The sequence below is a fragment of the Pristis pectinata genome, chromosome 29 (genome assembly GCF_009764475.1).
Source record: "Pristis pectinata isolate sPriPec2 chromosome 29, sPriPec2.1.pri, whole genome shotgun sequence".
NCBI lineage: Eukaryota > Metazoa > Chordata > Chondrichthyes > Rhinopristiformes > Pristidae > Pristis > Pristis pectinata.
Genome location: NC_067433.1, coordinates 12,194,091 through 12,217,516, shown reverse-complemented (window position 1 = coordinate 12,217,516; position 23,426 = coordinate 12,194,091). Strand labels below are relative to the sequence as shown.

Genomic DNA, 23,426 nt, shown 5'->3' with positions numbered 1-23,426 from the left:
TAAATGCCAGCAATGCCCAGATGTAAAAAATATGTAATTAAGAAGAATTATTGAAAATGTTTCAGGATATCAGTGTTGTAGAGGCAGGGAGTCTGCAGAAGAACCTGGACAGGTTAGGAGAGTGGACAAAGAAGTGGCAGGTGGAATACAGCGTAGGGAAGTGTGGGCTTATGCACTTTTGGAAGGAAGAATAAAGGTGTAGACTGTTTTCTAAGTGGGGAGATAATTCAAAAAATGGAGGTGCAAAGAGACTTGGGAGTCCTAGTTCAGGATTCCCTCGAGGTTAACGTGCAGGTTGAGTCAATAGTAAAGAAGGCTAATGCAATGTTAGCATTTATATCAAGAGGACTGGAATACAAAAGCAAGGATGTACTGCTGAGGCTTTCCAAGGCGTTGGTCAGACTGCACTTGGAGTATTGTGAGCAATTTTGGGCCCTGTTTCTGAGGAAGGATGTCCAGAGGAGGTTCACAAGAATGACCCCAAGAATAAAAGGATTAACATATGAGGAGCGTTTGATGTCTCTGGGCCTGTACTCAATGGAGTTCAGAAGGACGAGGGGGGAATCTCATTGAAACCTACCGGATACTGAAAGGCCTGGATAGAGTGGATGTGGAGAGGATGTGACCATTCATAGTAGAATCTAGAATCTGAGAGCACAGCCTCAGAATGAAGGGACATCCCTTTAAAACTGAGATGAAGAGGAATTTCTTCAGCCAGAAGGTGGTGAATCTATGAAATTTGTTGCCACAAAGGGCTGTGCAGGCCAAGTCATTGGGAGTATTTAAGGCAGAGATTGATAGGTTCTTGATTGGTTAGGGGGTTAAGGATTAAGGGGAGAAGGTGGGAGAATGGGGTTGAGAAGAAAAAATCAGCCATGATTGAACGGCAGAGCAGACATGATGGGCCGAATGGTCTAATTCTGCTCCTATATCTTGCGGTCTTACAGAGGTAGATACATTTCCAGATGCAAGTGGCATCATGTGGTATGGGGAGAGAGCAGGAATATTGGAGACACAAAAGATTGCAGATGCTTGAATTTGGAGCTGATCATCTATCTGGAAATAGATGACCAGCCACAATCAGCGACAGATTCAAAGGGCCAAAAGGCCTACTTCTGTTCCAATTATCTCTATTTCTAAGTTTAGACATGCAGGGACTGTACATGATACACACATATGTTTATGGACATGATGAGGCACTGCGGACTGCCCCATTGATAACCGTTGACCTTACGTCCATTCATCAGCATTTTGTCTCCCAGGTCCAAGGTGTAGTGCCTGGGAGAGGGAGAGACAAGTTCCACATCATAGAACTCGGCCCCCATTCAAAGATGTCCTGTAATACTCAAGTACTTGTCAGAGTGCACAGAGAGCGCTCTGCATATCGTTGCACTGAAGTTCAATATCAGGCAAAAGGAATTAGTGATCACAGCACAGATGGGGATTAAATAACATTTCCAAATTACCTTTTGTAGACAGACGATAGCATGCAGGTGTTAAAGGGCTCTCTGAGGTTTCAACAGTGCAATGTCAAATCTACAAAGACTAGCTTTCACTCTTGTACTCTCATAATGAAGTTCAATTTTAAATAACAGCAGAGGACCATCGAGCTCAGTGGGATTATAAAGTAACCTATTATTCAGGGTCATTTGGAACAGTCTGTGGCTGTGGTTCTAGAGCTGCAGTCAGTCAGCCGATGATTGTTTTTCCTTTTTACAGTGGAGCTCTGTGAGATCAGTAGATTTCGGTTCTCGGGTCAGGCTACAAGCAGCATGTATGAAGTTAGTGCATTCTTTGCTTTTCTACAGTGCACTTGACTTACTTACATAACCAAAAGGTTTAACAGCCATATGGCATTGTTATTTACTGGCTGTCCCTGGGGGTGTGTCTGTATTTACTGGTGATCCCAGGGAGTGTGTCTATGTAACTGGTCATCCCTGGGATTGTGCCTGTATTTACTGGTGATCCCAGGGGGTGTGACTGTGTTTACTGGTCATCCCAGGGAGTGTGTCTATGTAACTGGTCATCCCTAGGATTGTGTCTGTATTTACTGGTGATCCCAGGGAGTGTGTCTTTATTTATTGGCTGTCCCTGAGATTGTGTTTGTTTTCAGCGATGGTTCCTAGAATTGTGTCCATAATTACTGGCAACTCTGCTGTGGTCTCTAGGACTGTTGGTATGGTCTAGTGGTCCCAGACTTGTATCCTTATTTACTGGTGATCCTTTAGATTTCAGCAGAACTCACAGAGTCATAGAGTTATACAGCATGGAAACAGGCCCTTCGGCCCAACTTGTCCATACCGACTTGACCTGGTCCCAGTTGCCTCCATATCCCTCGAAACCTCTCCAATCCATATACAAGTCCAAACTTCTTTTAAGTGTTGTAATTGTATCCACCTTTACCAGTTCCTCTGGTAGCTTGTTCCATATACCCACTGCCGTCTGTGTGAAAAATTTGTCACTCAGGTCCTCTTTAAATCTTTCCCTTCTAACTTTAAATCTATGCCCTCTAGATTTAAACTTCCCTACTCTGGGAAAAAAGGACTGTGACCATCCCCCTTATCTATGGAGTCACAGAGTCATACAGCACGAAAACAGGCCTTTCAGCCCAACTGGTCCATACCGACCAAGAAGCTAGTTCCATTTGTCCACGTTTGACCCATAACCTTCTAAGCCTTTCTTATCCATGAACCTGTCCATCTCTCTTTTAAAAGTTGTTAGTGTACCTGCCTCAACCACTTCCTCTGGCAGCTCGCTCCATATACGTACCACCCTCTGTGTAAAAAAGTTGCCCCTCAAGTTCCTATTAAATCTTTCCCCTCTCACCTTAAATCTTTCTCCTCTCGCCTATGTCTCTCATGATTTTATAACCTTCTGTTAGGTTCTCAGCCTCCTACGCTCCAGGGAAAAAAAGCCCCGGCCTATCCAGCCTCTCCTGTTTATGTACAGCACGGCAAAACTTGCTTCTCTTCTTCAAAGTACTCTGGGTCAGTTTGAGTATGGCAAAAATAATGTACAGGTTTGTGATTGGGTTTGAACATAGAACATAGAATAGTACAGCACGTAACCTATGACAACATTCCACAACACCTCCAACCTTTATGTTATTGGATTGCCTGCTGTCAGTTAAGTTTTAATTTTAAACCTGAACAGATAATCACCCATGTGTTTTGAGCAGAAACATACCTGGGAAGTGAGTGACTGCATTGGTGGCAGTTTGCAAAATTATTTTGCCCTGGATTGGGTAAAGTAACATTTTTGTTTTGACACAGTCTATGAGAGTACAGAATTCAGCAGGAGTTTGTGGCTGCTGTTTGTCATGCTCCCCTGAACCATTCACTTTCTCTGTTCTGGTACACCATGCCAGACTGGTCTTCCTGGAGAATTGATCCCCTAACTTGATGCATAGTAATTGACTTGACTGATAGAAAATTTGGGATGTGGAGTTTTTTTTGCCTTGCAATTTGTCTGAAACTAGATGTAAATCAGCTCAGAGAAACAAAGGACTGCAGATGCTGGAACCTAGATGAAAAACACTAAGATACAGGAGCCTGAGGGCACATACCACCAGGCTTAAGGACAGCTTCTATCCCACTGTGATAAGACTGTTGAACGGTTCCCTTATACAATGAGATAGACTCTGACCTCACGATCTACCTTGTTGTGACCTTGCACCTTATTGCACTGCACTTTCTCTGTAGTTGTGGCACTTTGTACTGTAATTGTTTTTACCTGTACGACCTCAATGCACTCTGTACTAACTCAATGTAACTGCACTGTGTAATGAATTGACCTGTACGATCGGTATGCAAGACAAGTTTTTCACTGTACCTCGGTACAAGTGACAATAATAAACCAATACCAATAATGCTGGAGGAACTTAGCAGGCTAGGCAGCATCTGTGGAAAAAAGCAGGCGGTCAACGTTTCAGGTCAGGACTCTTCTTCAGGACTGAAGATAGGAAAAGGGGAAGCCCAATATATAGGAGGGAAAAGCAGAGCAGTGATAGGTGAACAAAAGAGGGGAGGCGGGGTGGGCTCAAGGTGGTGATAGGTAGATGGAGCTAAGAGTCTATCACTGTCTCTTACCTGCATCTACCTATCACCACCTTGAGGCCACCCCGCAGTTATGGACGGAGCCATGACCTACATCTCCCCGTTGTCAGTCACTTCAACCCCACCTCCCACTCCATCACAGATATGTCAGTCCTCGGCCTCCTCCACTGCCGGGAGAATTCCAAGCACAAACTGGAGGAAAAGCACCTCGTTTTCCGTCTTGGAACCTTGCAGCCTAACGGCATGAACATTGAATTCTCCCACTTTAAGTAATCCCCTCAACCCCTACTGTCCCCCACACCCACCCCCGACCACGCCTCTTCTTTTCTTCCCTTTCCTAGCCTTTCTCTCTTTTTTCAACCCCACCTTCTTTCCTCCTTACCTTTGACCCATCCCCCGGTGGATCTGCTCTCCCCTCCTCCCCCGCACCTGCCTATCATTATTTCTTACCCGCATCTACCTATCACCACCCTGTGCCCACCCTGCCTCCCCTCTTTTGTCCACCTATCACTGCTCTGCTTTTCCCTCCTATATATTGGGCTTCCCCTTTTCCTATCTTCAATCCTGAAGGAGAGTCCCGACCCGAATCGTTGACCGCCTGCTTTTCTCCACGGATGCTGCCTGGCCTGCTGAGTTCCTCCAGCATCATAGTGTAAGTTAGCTCAGTTGCTTTCCTTTGATTAGACCTGACAGCAACCTCTAGAACATGACATTGTGTCACTTGGGACGGCACTGCCATGTGTTTTCATGACTTGCTTTGCTCCAGGTGCTTTATTTTTCCAAGTTTTCCCATCTTATCATTTCTGTATTCCAGGAGGATTTTTTTCTGTCATGGTCATAGTTCAGCAAGATTGTGAATACACTGAGGGAGTTTATGGTATGCCACGCCAAGCAAAATCTTGCATGTATTCTGAAATACAGTTTGATGGGACAGACATAAATAAGGTATTAAGATGTTTAACATCTTTGAAAATGGATGAATTACCAGGCATAGATCAATCACCAGTTGTTAAAAGGAATAAAAGAGGAAATTTAAATTGGTAAATTGGTTTATTATTGTCACATGTACCAAGGTACAGTGAAAAACTTTGTTTTTTGCAAGCCATCCATACAGATCATTTCATCACATCAGTGCATTGAGGTAGTACAAGAGAAAACAATAACAGAATGCAGAATAAAGTGTTATAGTTGCAGAGAAGGTACAGTGCAGGCAGACGATAAGGTGCAAGGTCATGATAAGGTAGGTTGTGAGGTCAAGAGTCCATTTTATTGACAAGGGATCCATTCAGTAGTCTGATAACAGCAGTATAGAAGCTTCCTTGAGCCTGGTGATATGTGCTTTCAGGCTTTTGTATCTTCTGCCCAATGGGAGGGTGGAGAAGAGAGAATGTCCAGGGTGGGAGGGGTCTTTGATTATGTTGGCTGCTTTACCAAGGCAGCGAAAAGTATAGACTGAGTCCAGGGAGGGGAGGCTGGTTTTCGTGATGTGCTGAGCTGGGTCCACAACTCTCTGTTGCCTGTCTCGGGCAGAGCAGTTGCCATACCAAGTATACTTTTATTTCTTCTGCCCAATGGAGGGGGAGGTTCTAAGTATTCAATCCTCTCTGGCTACAGGTGCTAGAGAATTGAGGGCATCTAATCTTGTATCATTGTTTAGAAATAAAGGAAGGGATGAACCAAGGATTACAGCCAGTCGGTTTAATTTTGGTACAAAAACAAAGAACACTACCTGGTTGTGGCCCAGCTCCCAGCACAGCAATCCCATAAGTCCCATTCCCTTCTTCTTGGTTCCCTGAACCTCTGCTACGTATTTTGTCTTGCGTGCCCTTTTTGCTGCTTACCTAAGAGGGTAAATTAACCTACCAGCACATCTTTGAGCTGTGGGAGGAAACCAGGGCACCTGGCAGAGACCTACACAGAAACTCCATGTAGCACCTGAGGTCAGGATTGAACCCGGGTCTCTGGAGCTGTGAGGCAGAAGTTCTACCAGTTGCACCACTCTGCCACCCCTTGCTGTGGCATCATTGCCACCCTTACATGTCAAAGCTCCAGTTACACCTGGACATTTACTTGCAGCTACGGTTTTAATGGTTTGAGGAGCAGGATCAAACTTCCCAATGTGATAATTCAGGGCAGCAAGCTTTCCCCTCTGAGATGTTTCACTCTGGAATTGGGAAATGAGGTGGACACTCAGTTTTACAAGAACGGCATATATATTACTCTATTTACACTAATGGAAATCAGTTTAAGATGTGCCTCCAGGCAGCAAAATGCGGAAATAAAACCAGAAACACTCAGCAGGTTGGACAGCATCTGTAGAGAGAAGGGAACAGAGTTAATGTTTCAGGTCACTGTATCTTACAGTTCGAGCATCAGGTTTCCATTTCTTTTCTTCTCTGTTTTCATTTGCCTCTTGGGCCTGGATAGAGCGGACGTGGAGAGGGTGTTTCCATCAGTGGGGGAGTCTAGGATCTGAGGGCACAGCCTCAGAATAAAGGGACGCCGCTTTAAAACTGAGATCAGGAGGAATCTCTTCAGCCAGATGGTGGTGAATCTGTTGAATTCATTGACACAGGAGGGCTGTGGAGGCCAAGTCACTGGGTGTATTTATGGCAGAGATTAATAGGTTCCTGATTGGTAAGGGGGTTAAGGGTTATGGGGAGAAGGTGGGAGAATGGGGTTGAAAAAAATCAACCATGGTTGAATGGTGGAGTAGACTTAATGGGCTGAATGGCCTAATTCTGCTCCTATATTTTATGGTCATGTGGACTTATTATTTACACCTCTCCAGGCTGGTCATCAGCACTGAACAAGCCTTCACAACCCTCTCTCAGCCTGCACCACCACCACTTGTGTCATTAAATCCCCACCCTATCTATCATCCCTCCTGCCTTTCCTCAACAAATTAACATGTTTGACCTCTGACATTCCCTAGTCCCAATGAAAGGTCCTTAAGTATTAACAGTTTCTTTCTCCACAGATGCCAATTGACCTGCTGAGTACGGCATTTTCTGCCGTTCTTTCAGACTTCCAGCATCTACAGTATTTTGCTTTTCAAGCATAATTCAGAATCCTAAGCACATTGGAAATGAATGGGATTCCTTGCTGTTCCTCGAATCACAAAAGAACACGGCATTAGTCCAGCTCAAGGACAATGACAGAACTTCTCATCCTAATATACAAGCCAAAATTCAGTCTGGGGTATTAAATAATCTGTTGTACTTATCAATGAGCTGCAGAGAAATGCTTTAGTCACAGTAATGAGTTGCTATGTAGCTCATGTGACTGAAACTCCAGAAATAATAATGTTGAGATTCTCAAATTTATCTTGAAAGTGTTCAGTTAACCTAAAGGAGGAAACCTTGGTTTTGATCGTCAATTTATATTCATCTCTTCTTAGCCATCATTCATGTAGCATGCAAAGAGTTGAGTGCATGGTGCCAATATTTCATCACTGATGAGCCACACATCTCTGCTGCATAGTAGTCCACTGTTGTGCCAAGGTAGTTACTTCGTAATGAAAGCTACCTAAAACTGTTTTTATACTAGTTATTGTCAGGTAAGGAACAAACCATTGCTTTTGTCTTTTGTCTGTTTCCTGTCCAAATATTTTGAGTACTGTAATGAAAAAAAAATCTGTTTCCATGGTGTGGAGAGATTATGTTGGTTCTGGTGCAAACCCAGCCTCAGTACTGTTGTGTCTCAGCTGAAAAGCTCAGCAGCACAGCTGGTAGAGGTTCAATCCTGATCTCAGGTGCTGTGTGTGTAGTGTTTGCATGTTCTCCCTGTGACTGCGTGGGTCTCCTCCCACATCCCAAAGATATGCGGGTTGGTAGGTTAATTGGCCACTATAAATTGGTATGGTATTGGTTTATTATTGTCACTTGTACTGAGGTACAGTGAAAAACTTGTCTTGCATACTGATCATACAGGTCAATTCATTACACAGTGCAGTTACACTGAGTTAGTACAGAGTGCTTTGATGTAGTACAGGTAAAAACAATAACAGTACGGAGTAATTGCCCAAGTGTGTGAGTGAGGGGTAGAATCTGGGGCGAGTTGATGAAAATGTGGGGAGAATATAAAAAAAAGAATTAACGTGGGGTTTGCGTAAATGGGTGATTGACAGTCAGTACGGACTCATTGGGCAAAAGAGCCCATTTCAGTGTTGTATGTCTGTGACCCTCTGGCTCTATGTTTCAAGGCCAGCATGAAATAGGATCTTAATTCTCCGCTGAATACTTTGAGCAGGCTACCACTGCCCACTGTTTCTCCGCAGGAAGCAGCACAGTCTGTAAATTGAATTTTGGGCTTTTTGTTTCCCCATCAGCCATGTGCAGGTAGGTTCCAGAGGACAGATAAGAGAGATCACTGGGGCATTGGTGATACCGTAGACTATGGAGTTGGGGAGAGCGCTACTAATCCCCTGGCTCCACCAAAACCTTTTTTTGTTTAAATTGAAAGGACACCAACCAACATTTGCTCGACTCATTGTTGAGTAATGAGGCCCATTTAACAATATCCCTCAAGCCACCCAATTTTGGGATTTTACCGCCAATTTTGGCATCTTGAGATGGACCAAGGTGCACAGAGCTTGGGGACAGGCATTCACACTGCTGGTATGTTACCCTTTTTCTCAATTTATTCCCAGTAAACATAAACTGCACACCCCATCTTCTATCCCAGGGGTTAAATATTCAGAGGCTTCATTTGCACTTCACAACAGTGAACAATTAACTGGGCGTTAAGCTGCCCAGTTTGCACACCACTCTAATTTTATCCACATTATAATTAATGGCAAAGTCATGAGCCACTTGCTTCATAGCTTGGAAGGATCCATCTCACCTTAATATTTTTGTAGTCCTTCCAGTCACAATCTTTACAGAGAGATTCCCTTACTTTGAAATTCGCTCCCTGGCATGGTTGGGAATAATTCTCCGTTCCTATTCATTGTGTTAACCTCTATTATGCTCCCAAATTTTTCCGACTCCAAGCATTTCCCTATTGTTACACGATATCTCCTGGATATCAACAGTGGTCTCTGGGAGAAGGTTTCCTCTCTCCACCGGGCACTGTGAAATTGTAAAGCTGGTGTTTATAACTTGGTTTATGATTTGGCTACAAAGGAGGGGAACACAGTGGCGCAGAGAGTAGAGCCGCTGCCTCATAGCTTCAATGACCCAAGTTGGATCCTGACCTCTGGCGCTGTCTGTGTGAGGTTTGCACGTTCTCCCTGTGACCACATGGGTTTCCTCCAGATCCTCTGGTTCCCTCCTACATCCCAAAAACATGTGGGTTGATAGGTTATTTAGCCACCATAAGTGTCCTTAGTGGGTAGGTGAGTTGTTGAATTTGGGTCGTGGGGTTGATGGGAGTGTGGGAAGAATAAATTGGGACTAGTGTGGGATTGGTGTAAATGAATGTTTGATGGTTGGCACGGACATGGGTCAACAGTTGTGTAATTCCATGACATTGTGAGAGACGGATTCACAGCTCCCGAGTGGAAAGGCTTAGGGAGTGGGCAGCTTCTGCCAGACATCACCAGCTCAACAGCTACTGTTCCCAACTGTCTGTGAACCAATGTGAGAGATGCAGCCTGACCATTTGGATTAACTTTAAAAACTTCCACATTTCCACAAGAACTCTACACCCCAATTGTTTTTTTTTGTTTAATTATTCACAGAATGGGGGTTTCAATACCAAAGCCAACATTTGTTGCTCTTTCTTAATTGTCCTTGTTAGTGGGTGACACAAGCAGCCTTCTTGCATAAAAAGGAAGCCAACCACCCATTTCACCTATACGCGTGATTACTTTGTGTTAGTCATGCCCTTGCCCCAAACCCTTCAGTGGGGTCCACTTCCAATGCTCCATCAATCCTATCTTAAATTGTGCTTTCATTTATTCATAGGTTGTTGTCATCACTGGTAAGGCCAGCTCTTAGCATCCATCCATTAGCTGTGCTGAGATGCTTTCCTGAACTACAGTTGTTCATGTAGTTGAAGTAATCCTACAGTGCTGTTGGGTAGAAAGTGCCAGATGTAAACCCAGAAACCGTGAGGGATTGGCAGTTTCTTCCCAGGTCCAAAGAGCAACGAACCTGGAAGTGGTGGCATTCTCAAGCCCATCTGCCTTTGCAGACATCTGTCATAAGACATTCCATGCTATTGTATTCATCAACGTGAATAAATTGCTTTTCTCTTCCACTGAAGTTTTGCAGTGATAATTACAGTTGGCAAAATTTCTAAATGTGTCTCTGCACTTTCATGAAACTAACAATGTTTTTTTTATATATAAGGAGTCCGCTTAATGGTTCCTTTGGGATCAATTCCTGAGGGGAACTCATGGGAAATGTACATTGCAGTCAATCAAGGTGAAACTAGGTAAGAGATCAAATATATTTAAATGTGTGGGGGGGTTCTATTCTGTAGACATGCTTATTGGAATGGGGAAAGGCTCTGCCTGCTTAGAGCCTCGCGATAATCAGGGGTATGGGGGAAATTAAGTGGCCAATTGAAGAGAATCGGAATTATTAAAGTATATCCTTCCCAGTCTGGTAATCTATAGACAAGAAGATGCAATCTGCAAAATATAATCAAGTGCGTGGGCAATGGTTTGTCGATGCTGCGTGAAAAATAGTATAAAATTATATTGTTTATCTAGAACATTTGAATAATAAATAATTAAAGCTTTGGAAATTAATTGCATGGTTTTAAAAAAACATTGAACATATTCATTAAATATTCTTATGCTTCATTTCATTAGTGCTGTACTGTTGAAAGTTCCAACTGAACTATCAGAACTATTAAGAGTGTTTATTATGAATAATTAGTTTCACATCAGCTAATTATAGTTCCTTATGATAACATGTGAATGCTCTTCTAATTATGTTGGGATTGGGTGTCTCTTTCCTGGTGAATCACCTAGTTCTTAACCAAATATTCATGAGGGTTGAGTTCTAGCAATGTATAATTGGTGAGAATTGTATCTTTGCTCGAGCTGTATTGTACAGAAGGAGTACTTGTATTTATACAGTGCCTTTCCTCACCTCATGACATCCCAATGAGTTTCACATCCAGTAGACTACCTTCGAAGGACAACCACTGGTGCATGAAATCAGGAAAACAATTTACGCAGAACAATGCTCCAGAAACAATTAAGTGACTACATTGTCTGCCTTAGAGATGTTGGTTGAGAGATAAATATTGACTAAGACACCACTGTCCTCGATAATAGTGGTATATTTTGGTTTTGTTGTGGTACAGAAAGATCTGAGTGTGCCCATACATGAAATGCAATAGTGAGTACTGTATGTGGGTCAAGCAATTAATTCGAAAAGCAAATGGGATGTTGGCTTCATTACAAAAGGGATGGAATATAAAAGGGGGAAATTTTGTTCCAACTGTGCATGATGCTGGTGAGATCACAATGAGAGTACTTGGTTCTTTAAGGAGGGACATACTTCAGAGAAGGTTCACTGGGTTGATCCCTGGAATGAAGGGGTTGGAATTAACCAGGCTAATTGAGCAGATTGGGTGCACACTCATTGGAGTTCAGAATAATGTGAGGTGATTTTATTGAAACCATTAAAATTCTGAAGGGAGACACAAGGGACTGCAAGTGCTGAAATCTGGAGCAATATACAAGATGCTGGACAAACTCAGCGGGTCAGGCAGCATCTGGGGAGGGTAATGGACGGTCAACGCTTTGGGTTGAGACCCTTCATCCAGACGTATGAAGGGTCTCAACCCGAAGCTTCGACTGTCCATTTCCCTTCACAGATGCTGCCTGACCCATTGAGTTCCTCCTGCATCTTGTGTGTTGCTCAGAGTTGTGAAGGGGCTTGCCGAGGTAGATACTGAGGAGATGTTTCCCCTTGTGGAGGAAACTAGAAACAGGGGCCAGTGTTTGAGAAAAGCAAGATGGTAATTATAAAGAATTCCTCCTCTCACGGGGTCCTGAATCTTTTGGATTCACTGACTCAGAGAGGTGTGGAGCAGAATCACTTAACATGCACAAGACTGACGTTTGGTCTTTGGGGGAGGGGAGAGTTATTGGGAAGAGGCAAGAAAGTGGGGCCCAGGCCAAGATTAAATCAGTCGTGGTGAACCTAGTTCAAGGAGGTGTACAGGCAGCTCCTGCTCCTTCTTTTTGTTCTCATAGGCAGAGGATGCTACAGACCCAGTGCCTGGTAAATGGGATTGGTATGGATGGGAATTGAAGGTCAGCATGGAAATGGTGGACCTAAGGAGCCTGTGCTTTGAGACTCTATAAAAAATGAGTTTGAGCAGATTACGATGCCCAATGCCGCTGCAGGTTGTTCTCTGGTTAAGCCAAAAGGTTTGTAACCATTTATTTCATCAAGTTTTCCCAGTGCAGGGCGAGCTTTCACTAATGTTTCCCAAGCTATTTACAGCCATTGTACATCATTTACCTTCCCAGACATAAAATATTCTGAAACCACCTGATAAACATGCATCCTTGATTTCCAACTCTTTCACTCCATCACGACAAACATTAAAGTTACAAATTACACTAACCTTGGCGCTGTAACAAGAATGAATTTCAACACTTAAACTTCAATCGCGGTGACACTATCTGTGTCCTAGCCTTGATAAACCTTTGGCAGTCAGTTTTAATACGGACTTCAGTAGTCAGATTAATACAAAATTAGACCTGGTACAGGATTCTAGTTACCAAGGAGAGAGAAAGTACATGCATGACAAGACAAGATTATGCCAAATGCATTAAACATGTATAAGTGACAGAGAATTTCAATTCAATGTACTGGAGCCTTATACGTTAGATGTTATTATCCGCCTTGCTGGAGAGTGTTGAATTTGAGTGTCAGAACAGGATGTCACAAAGACCTGCTTTGGTGATTTTCTTCATTGAACGCTGTTATAGAAGTGGCAGTGAATTCAGCACTGATTGAAGATCAAAAACCACAGGTGCTGGAAATGTGAAATGTGCCAAAAATGCTGGAAACACTCAGCAGGCCAGGCAGTATCTGTAGAGAGGGAAACAAAATAAAACTTTTCAATTCGATAACCTTTTACCAGAGCTAGAACAGGATATTCTCATTACTTGACTTTCTGACCAACAGACCATAATCAGTGAGGATAGGCAGCAACACCTCCAGCACAATTATTCTCAACACTGGGGCCCCACAAGGCTGTGTCCTCAGCCCTCTACTCCCTGTACACTCATGACTGTGTGGCCAGATTCTGCTCTAACTCCATCTACAAGTTTGCAGATGATACCACTGTAGTGGGTCGTATCTCAAATAACAATAAGTCAGAATACAGGAAGGGGATAGAGAGCTTAGTGACATGGTGTCATGAAAACAACCTTTCCCCCCATGTCAGCAAAACAAAAGAGCTGGTCATTGACTTCAGGAAAGGGGTGGTGTACATGCACTTGTCTACATCAACGGTGCTGAGGTCGAGAGGGTTGAGAGCTTCAAGTTCCTTGGAGTGAACATCACCAACAGCCTGTCCTGGTCCAACCACGTAGATGCCATGGGCAAGAAAGCTCACCAGCACCTCTACTTCCTCAGAAGACTAAAGAAATTTGGCACGTCCCCTTTAACACCCACCAATTTTTATCGATGCACCATAGAAAGCATCCTATCTGGATGCATCACAGCTTGGTATGACAACTGCTCTGCCTGGGACTGCAAGAAACTGCAGAGACTTGTGGACACAGCCCACCACATCACGGAAACCAGCCTCCCCTCCATGGACTCTGTCTATACCTCTCGCTGCCTTGGTGAAGCAGCCAGCATAATCAAAGACCCCACCCACCTGGGTCATTCTCTCTTCTCCCCTCTCCCATCAGGCAGAAGGTACAGGAGCCTGAGGACACATACCACCAAGCTCAAGGACAGCTTCTATCCCACTGTGATAAGACTATTGAACCCTTATATGGTGAGATGATCTCTTGACCTCACAATCTACCTTGTTATGACCTTGCACCTTATTATCTACCTGCAATGCACTTCCCTGCAGCTGTGACACTTTACTCTGTATTCTGTTTTGTTTTTACCCTGTACTACCTCAATGCACTGTGTAATGAATTGATCTGTACGAACAGTATGCAAGACAAGTTTTTCACTGTACCTTGGTACAAGTGGCAATAATAAACCAATACCAACATCAGGGAGCCTGAAGACCCACACTCAATGGTTCAGAAAGAGCTTCTTCCACTCCACCATCAGATCTCTGAATGGTCCATGAACCATGAACACCATCTCACTTTTCCTTTCCTTTGCACTATTTGTTTTTGTAATTTATAGTAATTTTATGTCCTTGCACTGTACTGCTGCCACAAAACAACAAATTTCACATCATCTAAGTCAGTAATAATAAATCTGATTCCGATTCTGATATGCATTTGTAACTGAAAAGCAAAAAATTGCACTTGAAGATGCTCTGCTTCTCTCTCTGATCAGGACATGAAACCTCCCTGTTTTCTATATTTTCCCAATTCTAATGAAGGGTCATCAACCTCAAATGTCAACTGTTTCTCTGTCCACAGATGCTGTCCGACCTGCTCAGTAGTTCTAGCACTTTGTGTTTCTATTTCAAATTTCCAGCATCTGCAGATTTTTTTTATATTCAACTCCTGTTTCCATACCGTACCACCTGATGAGAAATGAATAATTGCAAAAAGCAAACTGCGTTACTCTTCTGTCCTTCGAACTGAAATTGATCAAAAAAACCAAATTACAATTCACAAAATATCAAACAAGTCTGACACCACTGCAGTGACAGGCCCAGCATAACAATAATTAAAAGCCTGTCGAATTGTCAGTGAAGTAATCAAGGCAGAGAAGTTCCAAGCACGTAACAAGTGGGAGTAAGATTCAGTGGTGGAACTACGATCTGCAGTCAATGCTGCGAAGAGATCTTAGCTCTTCAGTGGCCTTACCTGCTTCAGATCTCTTTAGGTGGTTGACACGATGAAGGAAATTCATTAAGCTTGTATCAGATTAAAGCATTTTCAATCATCAGTGAGATTTGCTTTTCTCTCCTTGCCCAAGTTGAAAGGAAGCTTCTTCTACTTTGAGTGCTTCCACTGCCTAACCAGGTTCTTCATCTGATATTGATGAGAGGAGGCACAGAGATGAGAACTAAACAGGGCTGTGGTCCCTAGTAATGTTTGGCCATTGTCAGCCAACAGTTCCATTCCTCTCCCTGAAACCAAATCCCCTTGTTGACATTTGAACAGACAGATTAGGAGCAGGACTAGGTCACTCAGACCCTCAAGCCTGCTCCACCATTTAATATAATCATGGCTGGTCTGATTGTAACCTTAATCCACATTCTCATCTGCTCTATGGTGACCTTTCAACCCTTGTCTATCAAGTATCTACCTCCCTCTTCTTCAAACACATTTAAAAAGTCTGCTTCCACCACTCTTTGAGTTAGAGAGTTCCAAAGATTTATTCAGTGAGAGAAACAAAAATTGCCTTGTCTCTGTCTTATTTTTAAGCCTTGTCTCCTAGTTCTGGATTCTCCCACAGGAGGAAACATCACCTCTATATCCACCTTGTTAGAACCACTTTGGATCTGATATATTTCAATCAAGTCCCATCTCACTCTCCCAAACTCCAGTGGATACAAGCTTAGTCTGTCCAGCCTTTCCTCATGAGGCAACCCACACATTCCAGGTCCAGTAAACCTTCTCTGAACTGCTTTCAATGCATTAACATCTTTTCTTAAATAAGGAGACAGAGTACTCCAGATATAGTCTCGCCAGTCCCTTAAATAACTGAAGAATAACCTCCCTACTTTTGTGAATATCAGAAAACTCCAGATACTGAGAATCTGAAATAAAATAGAAAATGCTGGAAATACTCAGCAGGTCAGGTAGCTTCTATGGAAAGAGAAACAGTTAATATTTCAGGTTGAAGACCCTTCATCAGAACTGAGAAAGTAAGAAAACAAGTCAGTTTTAAGTTGCAGAGAGTGTGAGGGAGGGATAAAGGGAATGTCTCTGATAGGGTGAGGCTAGGGTGGCCAAATAGATAAGCTGTAGATGGCATCATCAGGTTGATAGAAGCTTATGACCCTACCTTCCAAAGTTGTACATGATCCTGACTTGGAAATATATCGTATGTCCTTCATCACTGCTGGGTCTAAGTCCTGGAACTCCCTGTCCAATGCAATCACAAGACGGGCCACAGTGGTTCAAGAAGGTAACTCACTACCACAGTCTCGTCAAGGGCAGTTGAGGATGGGCAATAGATGTTTGCCTTACCAGCAACACCCACGCACTGGAAAATTAACTTCAAAAATAACTGAGAGAACTGTGTTCCTCTGACTCTAGCCTAGTGGCCAATCCCGAATTTACTTCTGCACCATCGATTGTCACACCTTCAGCTGTAAAACTCCCTTCCAAACCTTTCCATCTCTCCACCTCACTTTCCTTCCTTAACACTCCATAACACCTGCCTCTTTGTCCAAGCTTTTGGCCATCTGCACCACTCTCTCCCTATGAGGCTTACGAGACTTGCTATCAAATTTAGTTTTGTGTCAACGCTATGAAGCAACTTGGAGTGTTTTGCCCCAGAAAAGATTCTTTTTAAATGCATATTGCTGAAGTATCACATGCAGCTGAGCATCCAATAACTCGGGCTGAGAAGGTTGATCTTGATTTTAGCTTTCCTTCTGTCTGCCTGAGGAGGATTAACTCAACATGTGAAGAAGCACAGGGTAAACTTATTGTTTGATGCATCTCCAATTCAATTTGCCATCACTCTAGAATGTTTAACCTGTGCCTTTCAAATAATTTGATGGTGTAGCGGTTGCTACCGCGGAATAAAACAAGACTCTACTCGGAGGATTGCCAAACAGAACTGGTTTATTTTCCCGCCTTGTGCGGGCCCTTTAAGGGAGAAAAACTCCCGCCCAAAAAAAACCGGCAATGACGTAAGTCCTACGTCATCAGGACTTTCCCGCGCGCGGGTTCTCCCCGTCGCTCGGAAAGACGAGGCCCGCCGCCATCTTGGGCCTCGTCGCTCCGACGCCGCGCGACCCGACTGCCGAGCCGGTTCGCCCGACTAGACGGTGAGTCGCCACACAACCCCCCCCAGAACCGGCGAGACAGTCCCCAAGGTCCGTGGGCTGTGCCAGCTGCCGCTTAGGGGGGCGGCCTCTGCGTCGTGGCGTGGCAACCTCGACTGGCTGTTGCAGATCTAAATGGGCCGGTTTGAGGCGGTCCGCCGTGAAAACCTGTTCCCTGCCTCCAATGTCCAAAATAAAAGTGGATCCGTTATTCCGTATGACTCGGAACGGTCCCTCATATGGTCGTTGCAATGGCGCCCGAGGTGTGCCCCTGCGAACGAAAACAAACTTACAGTCCCGTAGTTCCTTGGGCTGGCAGGATGGGGCTTGACCGTGCCATGAGGTGGGAATCGGGGCCAAGGCGCCGAGCCTCTCGCGCAGTCTTTGTAGAACTGCTGGGGGTTGTTCCCCTTGGTCCTGAAGGGCAGGTATGAAATCCCCGGGGACAACTAGTGGCGCCCTGTATACAAGCTCAGCTGACGAAGTGCGGAGGTCTTCTTTGGGGGCAGTGCGTATGCCGAGCAGGACCCAAGGCAGCTCGTCAACCCAGTTAGGACCCTTCAGGCAGGCCATCAAGGCCGATTTTAGATGGCGGTGAAAACGTTCCACCAACCCGTTTGATTGAGGATGGTAGGCCGTGGTGGTGTGCAGCTGCGTCCCCAGCAGGTTCGCTAATGCAGCCCAGAGACTAGAAGTGAATTGGGTGCCTCTGTCTGAAGTGATGTGGGCCGGAACGCCAAAACGTGAGACCCAAGTTGTGAGCAGCGCTCGGGCGCAGGAATCAGTTGAGATGTCAGTCAGGGGGGTTGCCTCAGGCCACCTCGTGAACCGGTCCACGATGGTAAGGAGGTACCGGGCTCCTCTTGAAACCGGCAGAGGGCCCACGAGGTCGACGTGTATGTGGTCGAACCTCCTACGGGTAGGCTCGAACTGCTGTGGTGGGACCTTGGTGTGTCGCTGGATTTTTGACGTCTGGCAGTGCAGACAAGTCCTGGCCCACTCACTGACCTGTTTGCGCAGGCCATGCCAGACAAACTTGCTGGCGACCAGTCGGACAGTAGATCTGATGGACGGGTGCGCCAACCCATGTACCGAGTCAAAAACGCGTCTCCGCCAGGCTGCAGGGACAATAGGGCAGGGCTGACCAGTCGCAACGTCGCAAAGTAGGGTCCGCTGACCTGGACCAACCAAGAAATCTCGGAGCTGCAGACCCGAGACTGCGGTTCTGTAGCTGGGCAGTTCGTCGTCGGCTTGCTGTGCGTCAGCCAGGGCCGTGTAGTCGACACCCAAGGATAGGTTGTGGATGGTTGGTCTGGAAAGTGCATCAGCAACGACATTATCCTTTCCGGAGACATGTTGGATGTCAGTTGTGAACTCGGAAATGTAGGATAAATGTCTCTGCTGACGAGCTGACCAGGGATCGGAGACTTTGGAGAAGGCAAAGGACAGAGGCTTATGATCGGTGAAAGTGGTGAAAGGCCTGCCTTCTAGAAAGTATCGGAAATGCCGGACCGCCAGATACAGCGCTAGAAGTTCCCGATCAAAAGCGCTGTACTTCAGTTCGGGCGGTCTAAGGTGTTTGCTGAAAAATGCCAAGGGTTGCCAGCGGCCTTCGAGCAGCTGTTCCAGTACCCCACCCACCGTGGTGTTGGACGCGTCTACCGTGAGGGCAGTCGGGACGTCAGTCCTAGGGTGTACCAGCATCGTGGCGTCTGCCAGGGCGTCTTTGGCCTTAACGAAAGCAGCCGCAGCCTCGTCAGTCCAGGTGATGTCCTTGCCCTTACCAGCCAGCAGCGAGAACAGAGGGCGCATGATACGGGCTGCTGCAGGGATGAAACGATGGTAAAAGTTGACCATCCCAAGGAATTCCTGTAGGCCTTTGACTGTGTCGGGGCGGGCAAAACGGCGGATAGCATCCACCTTGGCGGGTAGGGGTGTTGCCCCGTCGCTGGTGATTTTGTGGCCGAGGAAATCGATAGAGTCAAGTCCGAATTGGCACTTGGACGGGTTAATCGTGAGGCCGAAATCGCGGAGGCGGGAATACAGCTGGCGGAGGTGGGAAAGGTGTTCCTGGCGGTTACGGCTGGCGATCAGTATGTCGTCCAAGTAAATGAACACGAAGTCCAGGTCTCGGCCTACCGCGTCCATCAGCCGCTGGAAGGTCTGCGCGGCGTTCTTAAGGCCGAACGGCATCCGAAGGAATTCGAACAGGCCGAATGGGGTGATAATCGCAGTTTTGGGGACGTCATCCGGATGGACCGGGATTTGGTGGTATCCCCTAACGAGGTCCACTTTGGAAAAGATGCGGGCCCCGTGTAAGTTCGCTGCGAAGTCCTGGATGTGAGGGATGGGATAGCGGTCCGGGGTGGTGGCGTCATTCAGCCTGCGGTAGTCGCCGCAGGGCCTCCACCCTCCGGTGGCTTTGGGGACCGTGTGCAGGGGGGAGGCCCAGGGGCTGTCGGACCTGCGAACAATCCCCAGCTCCTCCATGTGATGGAACTCTTCCTTTGCCAGGCGGAGCTTGTCTGGAGGTAATCGTCGTGCTCGGGCATGAAGGGGTGGCCCTGTGGTAATGATGTGGTGTCGTACCCCATGTGTGGGCCGAGAATTTGTAAACGAAGGTGCCAAAATCGATGGGAATTCGGCTAGGAGCTTGGCAAAATCATCGCCAGAAAGGGTAATGGAGTCCAGGCGCGGGGCTGGTGGGCTGATTTCTCCCAGGGGATAGGTCCGGAGAGTGCTAGAGTGGACTAACCGCTTCCTTCGCAGGTCGACTAACAGGTTGTGGGCCCGAAGGAAATCGGCGCCTAGGAGTGGTCGGGCGACGGTGGCAAGGGTAAAGGTCCAGGTAAAACGGCTGCCGCCAAAGTGTAATTGAAGCGTACGGGTGCCGAAAGACCATATCGTTGTACCGTTGGCGGCATTGAGTAGAGGACCTGGTGGCCTGTCACGAGTGTCGCGGCCTGTCGGGGGCAAAATACTGACCTCCGCTCCAGTATCAACGAGGAAACGCCGTCCAGATTTCTTGTCCTGAACGAAGAGGAGGCTCTGTCGGCGGCCAGCCGCCGTAGCCATCAGCGGCGGCTGGCCCTGGCGTTTCCCTGAAACTTGCAGGGTGGGCGGCATCGACGGGCCTCCACACCCCACCTCTGATGGTAGAAGCACAGCTGGTCACCCGTGTCGTCGTCTGCGTTCCTGGGGCGTGGCTGCTCGGTTGCTGGGGCCGGGCGAGGCAGGCGTTGGGCTTGCGGCCTGGTGATTTGACTGACGGACGAACCGCTCTCGCGCTTGGCCCTCCACAGGACATCTGCCCGGGCGGCCACCTCACGGGGGTTGCTGAAGTCGGCGTCAGCTAACAACAAGTGGATGTCATCGGGGAGCTGTTCGAGGAAGGCCTGTTCGAACATCAGGCATGGCTTGTGTCCCTCGGCCAATGCCAGCATCTCATTCATTAGGGCGGATGGGGATCTGTCCCCCAGGCCGTCCAGATGAAGCAGGCGGGTGGCGCGCTCACGATGGGAGAGGCCGAAGGTCCGGATCAAAAGATCTTTGAAAGCCGGGTACTTATCTTCCTCCGGAGGCGACTGGATGAAGTCTCCAACCTGGGCGGCTGTCTCCTGGTCCAGAGAGCTAACCACATGGTGGTACTTCGTGGAGTCGGAGGTGATCTGCCGAAGGTGGAATTGCGCTTCAGCCTGGTCAAACCAGACGCTGGGCCGAAGGGTCCAAAAGGTGGGCAGCTTGAGGGCCACTGCGTTGGCTGCTGCGCTGTCGTCCATTTCGCGGGTCCAAAAGCCGTTTGGACCGTCGGGGTCACCAATGTAGCGGTTGCTACCGCGGAATAAAACAAGACTCTACTCGGAGGATTGCCAAACAGAACTGGTTTATTTTCCCGCCTTGTGCGGGCCCTTTAAGGGAGAAAAACTCCCGCCCAAAAAACCGGCAATGACGTAAGTCCTACGTCATCAGGACTTTCCCGCGCGCGGGTTCTCCCCGTCGCTCGGAAAGACGAGGCCCGCCGCCATCTTGGGCCTCGTCGCTCCGACGCCGCGCGACCCGACTGCCGAGCCGGTTCGCCCGACTAGACGGTGAGTCGCCACAATGGCCTTGTTTTGTAGATTAAGAGCAAATGATAATCACAATTATCATTTGCTACTCACCTGCATCTGAACTTACAAAAGATTGCAGCTGAGTCCCAGAGAGATAGACTATATTGCGAAAAAGTAACGTTAATCGTAATTTGTAAAAGGCAGTGCCCATATGTGTTCCTGAGAGGAAATTTGCCACATACTTTTTATACTTTGGTAAAACATTTAACTCATGTGATTAAGTCCTGCCTCTACCCTAGTAACTATACCCTTTGTTCAACAATACACATCCTTTGATGCACTATCGTTCATTACTCCTATCCAAGGACGTGATTCGTGGAGTCTGCTGAAGAAACGGTTGAGTCCAGGATAGTTTAGGCAGTGGGCAAGCTGAGAGAGTGACTGAGAGAGAAGTCAGAGACCCTGGGAGCAGCTAAGGGTGAGGGCAATGACTCTGGGAGCAGATGAGATGGAGCTAGAGACCCTGGAAGTGACTGAGAAATAGGCAGGCACCTGGGAGCAGGTTGGAAAATACGCCTCATTGTGTTAAAGGCCTGGTATTACAGAATGTGCAATTTCTGCGATATTGCGATTTAAGCAGGACTTCAATCCTTTTCCATTTCCAGCAGAGTCCCCTTACTGCAAAGCAAAGCTCCTTTATTCTACCTCATTAATATTCCTTAGGATGCATCAGCAGAACGACACCACTTATCATGCTATTGTTTTTCCTTCACTAGCAATCCCCATGGCTTCTCTGCACAAGAATGCCAGTCAAACTGCCTACGTGCTGTGGAGCCACTGTGTTGTAGAGTCATACAGCATGGAAATAGGTCCTTCAGCCCACCAAACCCCCTCCCCCACCTAAAACAATCAAACACCTACTTACACTCATCCTACATTATTCCCATTTTATTCTCCCCACATTCTACCCATACAAGGGGCAAGTTACTGTGGTCAATTAACACACCAACCTACAAGTTTTTGGGAAGTGGGAAGAAACCAGCAACCAGCATGATCACAGGGAGAATGTGCAAACTCCACTGAAGCATCGGTGGTCAGGATCGAACCCGGGTCGCAAAAATTGTGAGACAGCTGCTCTACTAACTGTGCCACGGTGCCACCCCAGCAACAGTGTTGAAATGCCAGCCTTCATTTCACATGTTGAAATAAGTGCATCTTGCAAAATCTCACTAGATCTTGCAAAGTGAGAACATTCTGACATCCCAGAGGAAGGAAAAAGATAGAAACTCAGGTCTTCAGTGATGACCTGAATGCAGCTTTTGCCCTGTTCTGCTAAGATGCAGTTCCAATGCAGGAAGTAGTAAAAATAGGAGCAACACATTGATGTTTATTAATTTGCGCAATGTACTATAATGAGCAAAGCTAGCATGTATTATAAATAGGGCAGCGCTGTGGCTCAGCTAATAGAGCTGCTGCCTCACAACTCCAGTGACGCGGGTTCAATCCTGACCTCGGGTGCTGTCTGTCACTTTTGCAATTTGGCTGCACTGGACGAGAGCACGATTAATTCATCGCCAAGTCCAATATAAGGAATTTATGCCTTGTTTCTCCAGTCTCCTGTCTCTTCTGTGGTTGTATTGTTTAAGGGCAGCACAGCACTCCCCTCATTCTCTCTTCTTCCCCATTCCATCGGGGAGAAGGTACTTAAGCTTGAGAACACGTACCACCAGGCTCAGGGACAGCTTCTATCCCGCTGTTGTAAGACTCTTGAATGGACCTCTTGTACGATAAAGGTAAATTCTTTATCTCTCAATCTACCTCGTCATGGTCCTTGCACCTTACTTCACTACCTGCACTGCACTTTCTCTGTAACTGTAACACTATATTCTGCATTCAGTTATTGCTTTTCCTTTTGTCCTACCTCGATGTACTTATGCTTGGAATGATCTATCTGGATAGCATGTAAAACAAAGTTTTTCACTGTATCCTGGTACAGGTGACAATAATAAACCAATCACCAATTTCCACCACTGATAGAGATGTTGCCTCACAGCTCCAGAGACCCAGGTTCAATCCTGACCTCTGGTGCCGTCTGTGTGGAGTTTGCATGTTCTCCCTGTGACTGTGTGGGTTTCTTCCCAGATCCAAAAGACATGCAGGTTGGTAGGTTAATTGACATCTGTAAATTACCTCTAGTGCATAGGTGAGTGGTATATTCTGGAGACAGTTGATGGGAATGATGGGAGAATAGAGC

At 46.3% G+C, this 23,426-nt stretch overlaps 1 protein-coding gene across 3 annotated transcripts in view; it reads left to right on the top strand.

Annotated features, from left to right (window-relative positions):
* LOC127584315 (netrin receptor UNC5D-like) overlaps positions 1 to 23,426 on the top strand; it is a 562,203-nt gene that overhangs the window by 475,693 nt on the left and 63,084 nt on the right. For all 3 annotated transcript variants that reach the window (XM_052041008.1, XM_052041010.1, XM_052041009.1), the window contains exon 11: positions 10,352 to 10,436. In XM_052041008.1, coding sequence (XP_051896968.1) covers positions 10,352 to 10,436 — 85 coding nt within the window. The remainder of the gene's footprint in view (positions 1 to 10,351; positions 10,437 to 23,426) is intronic.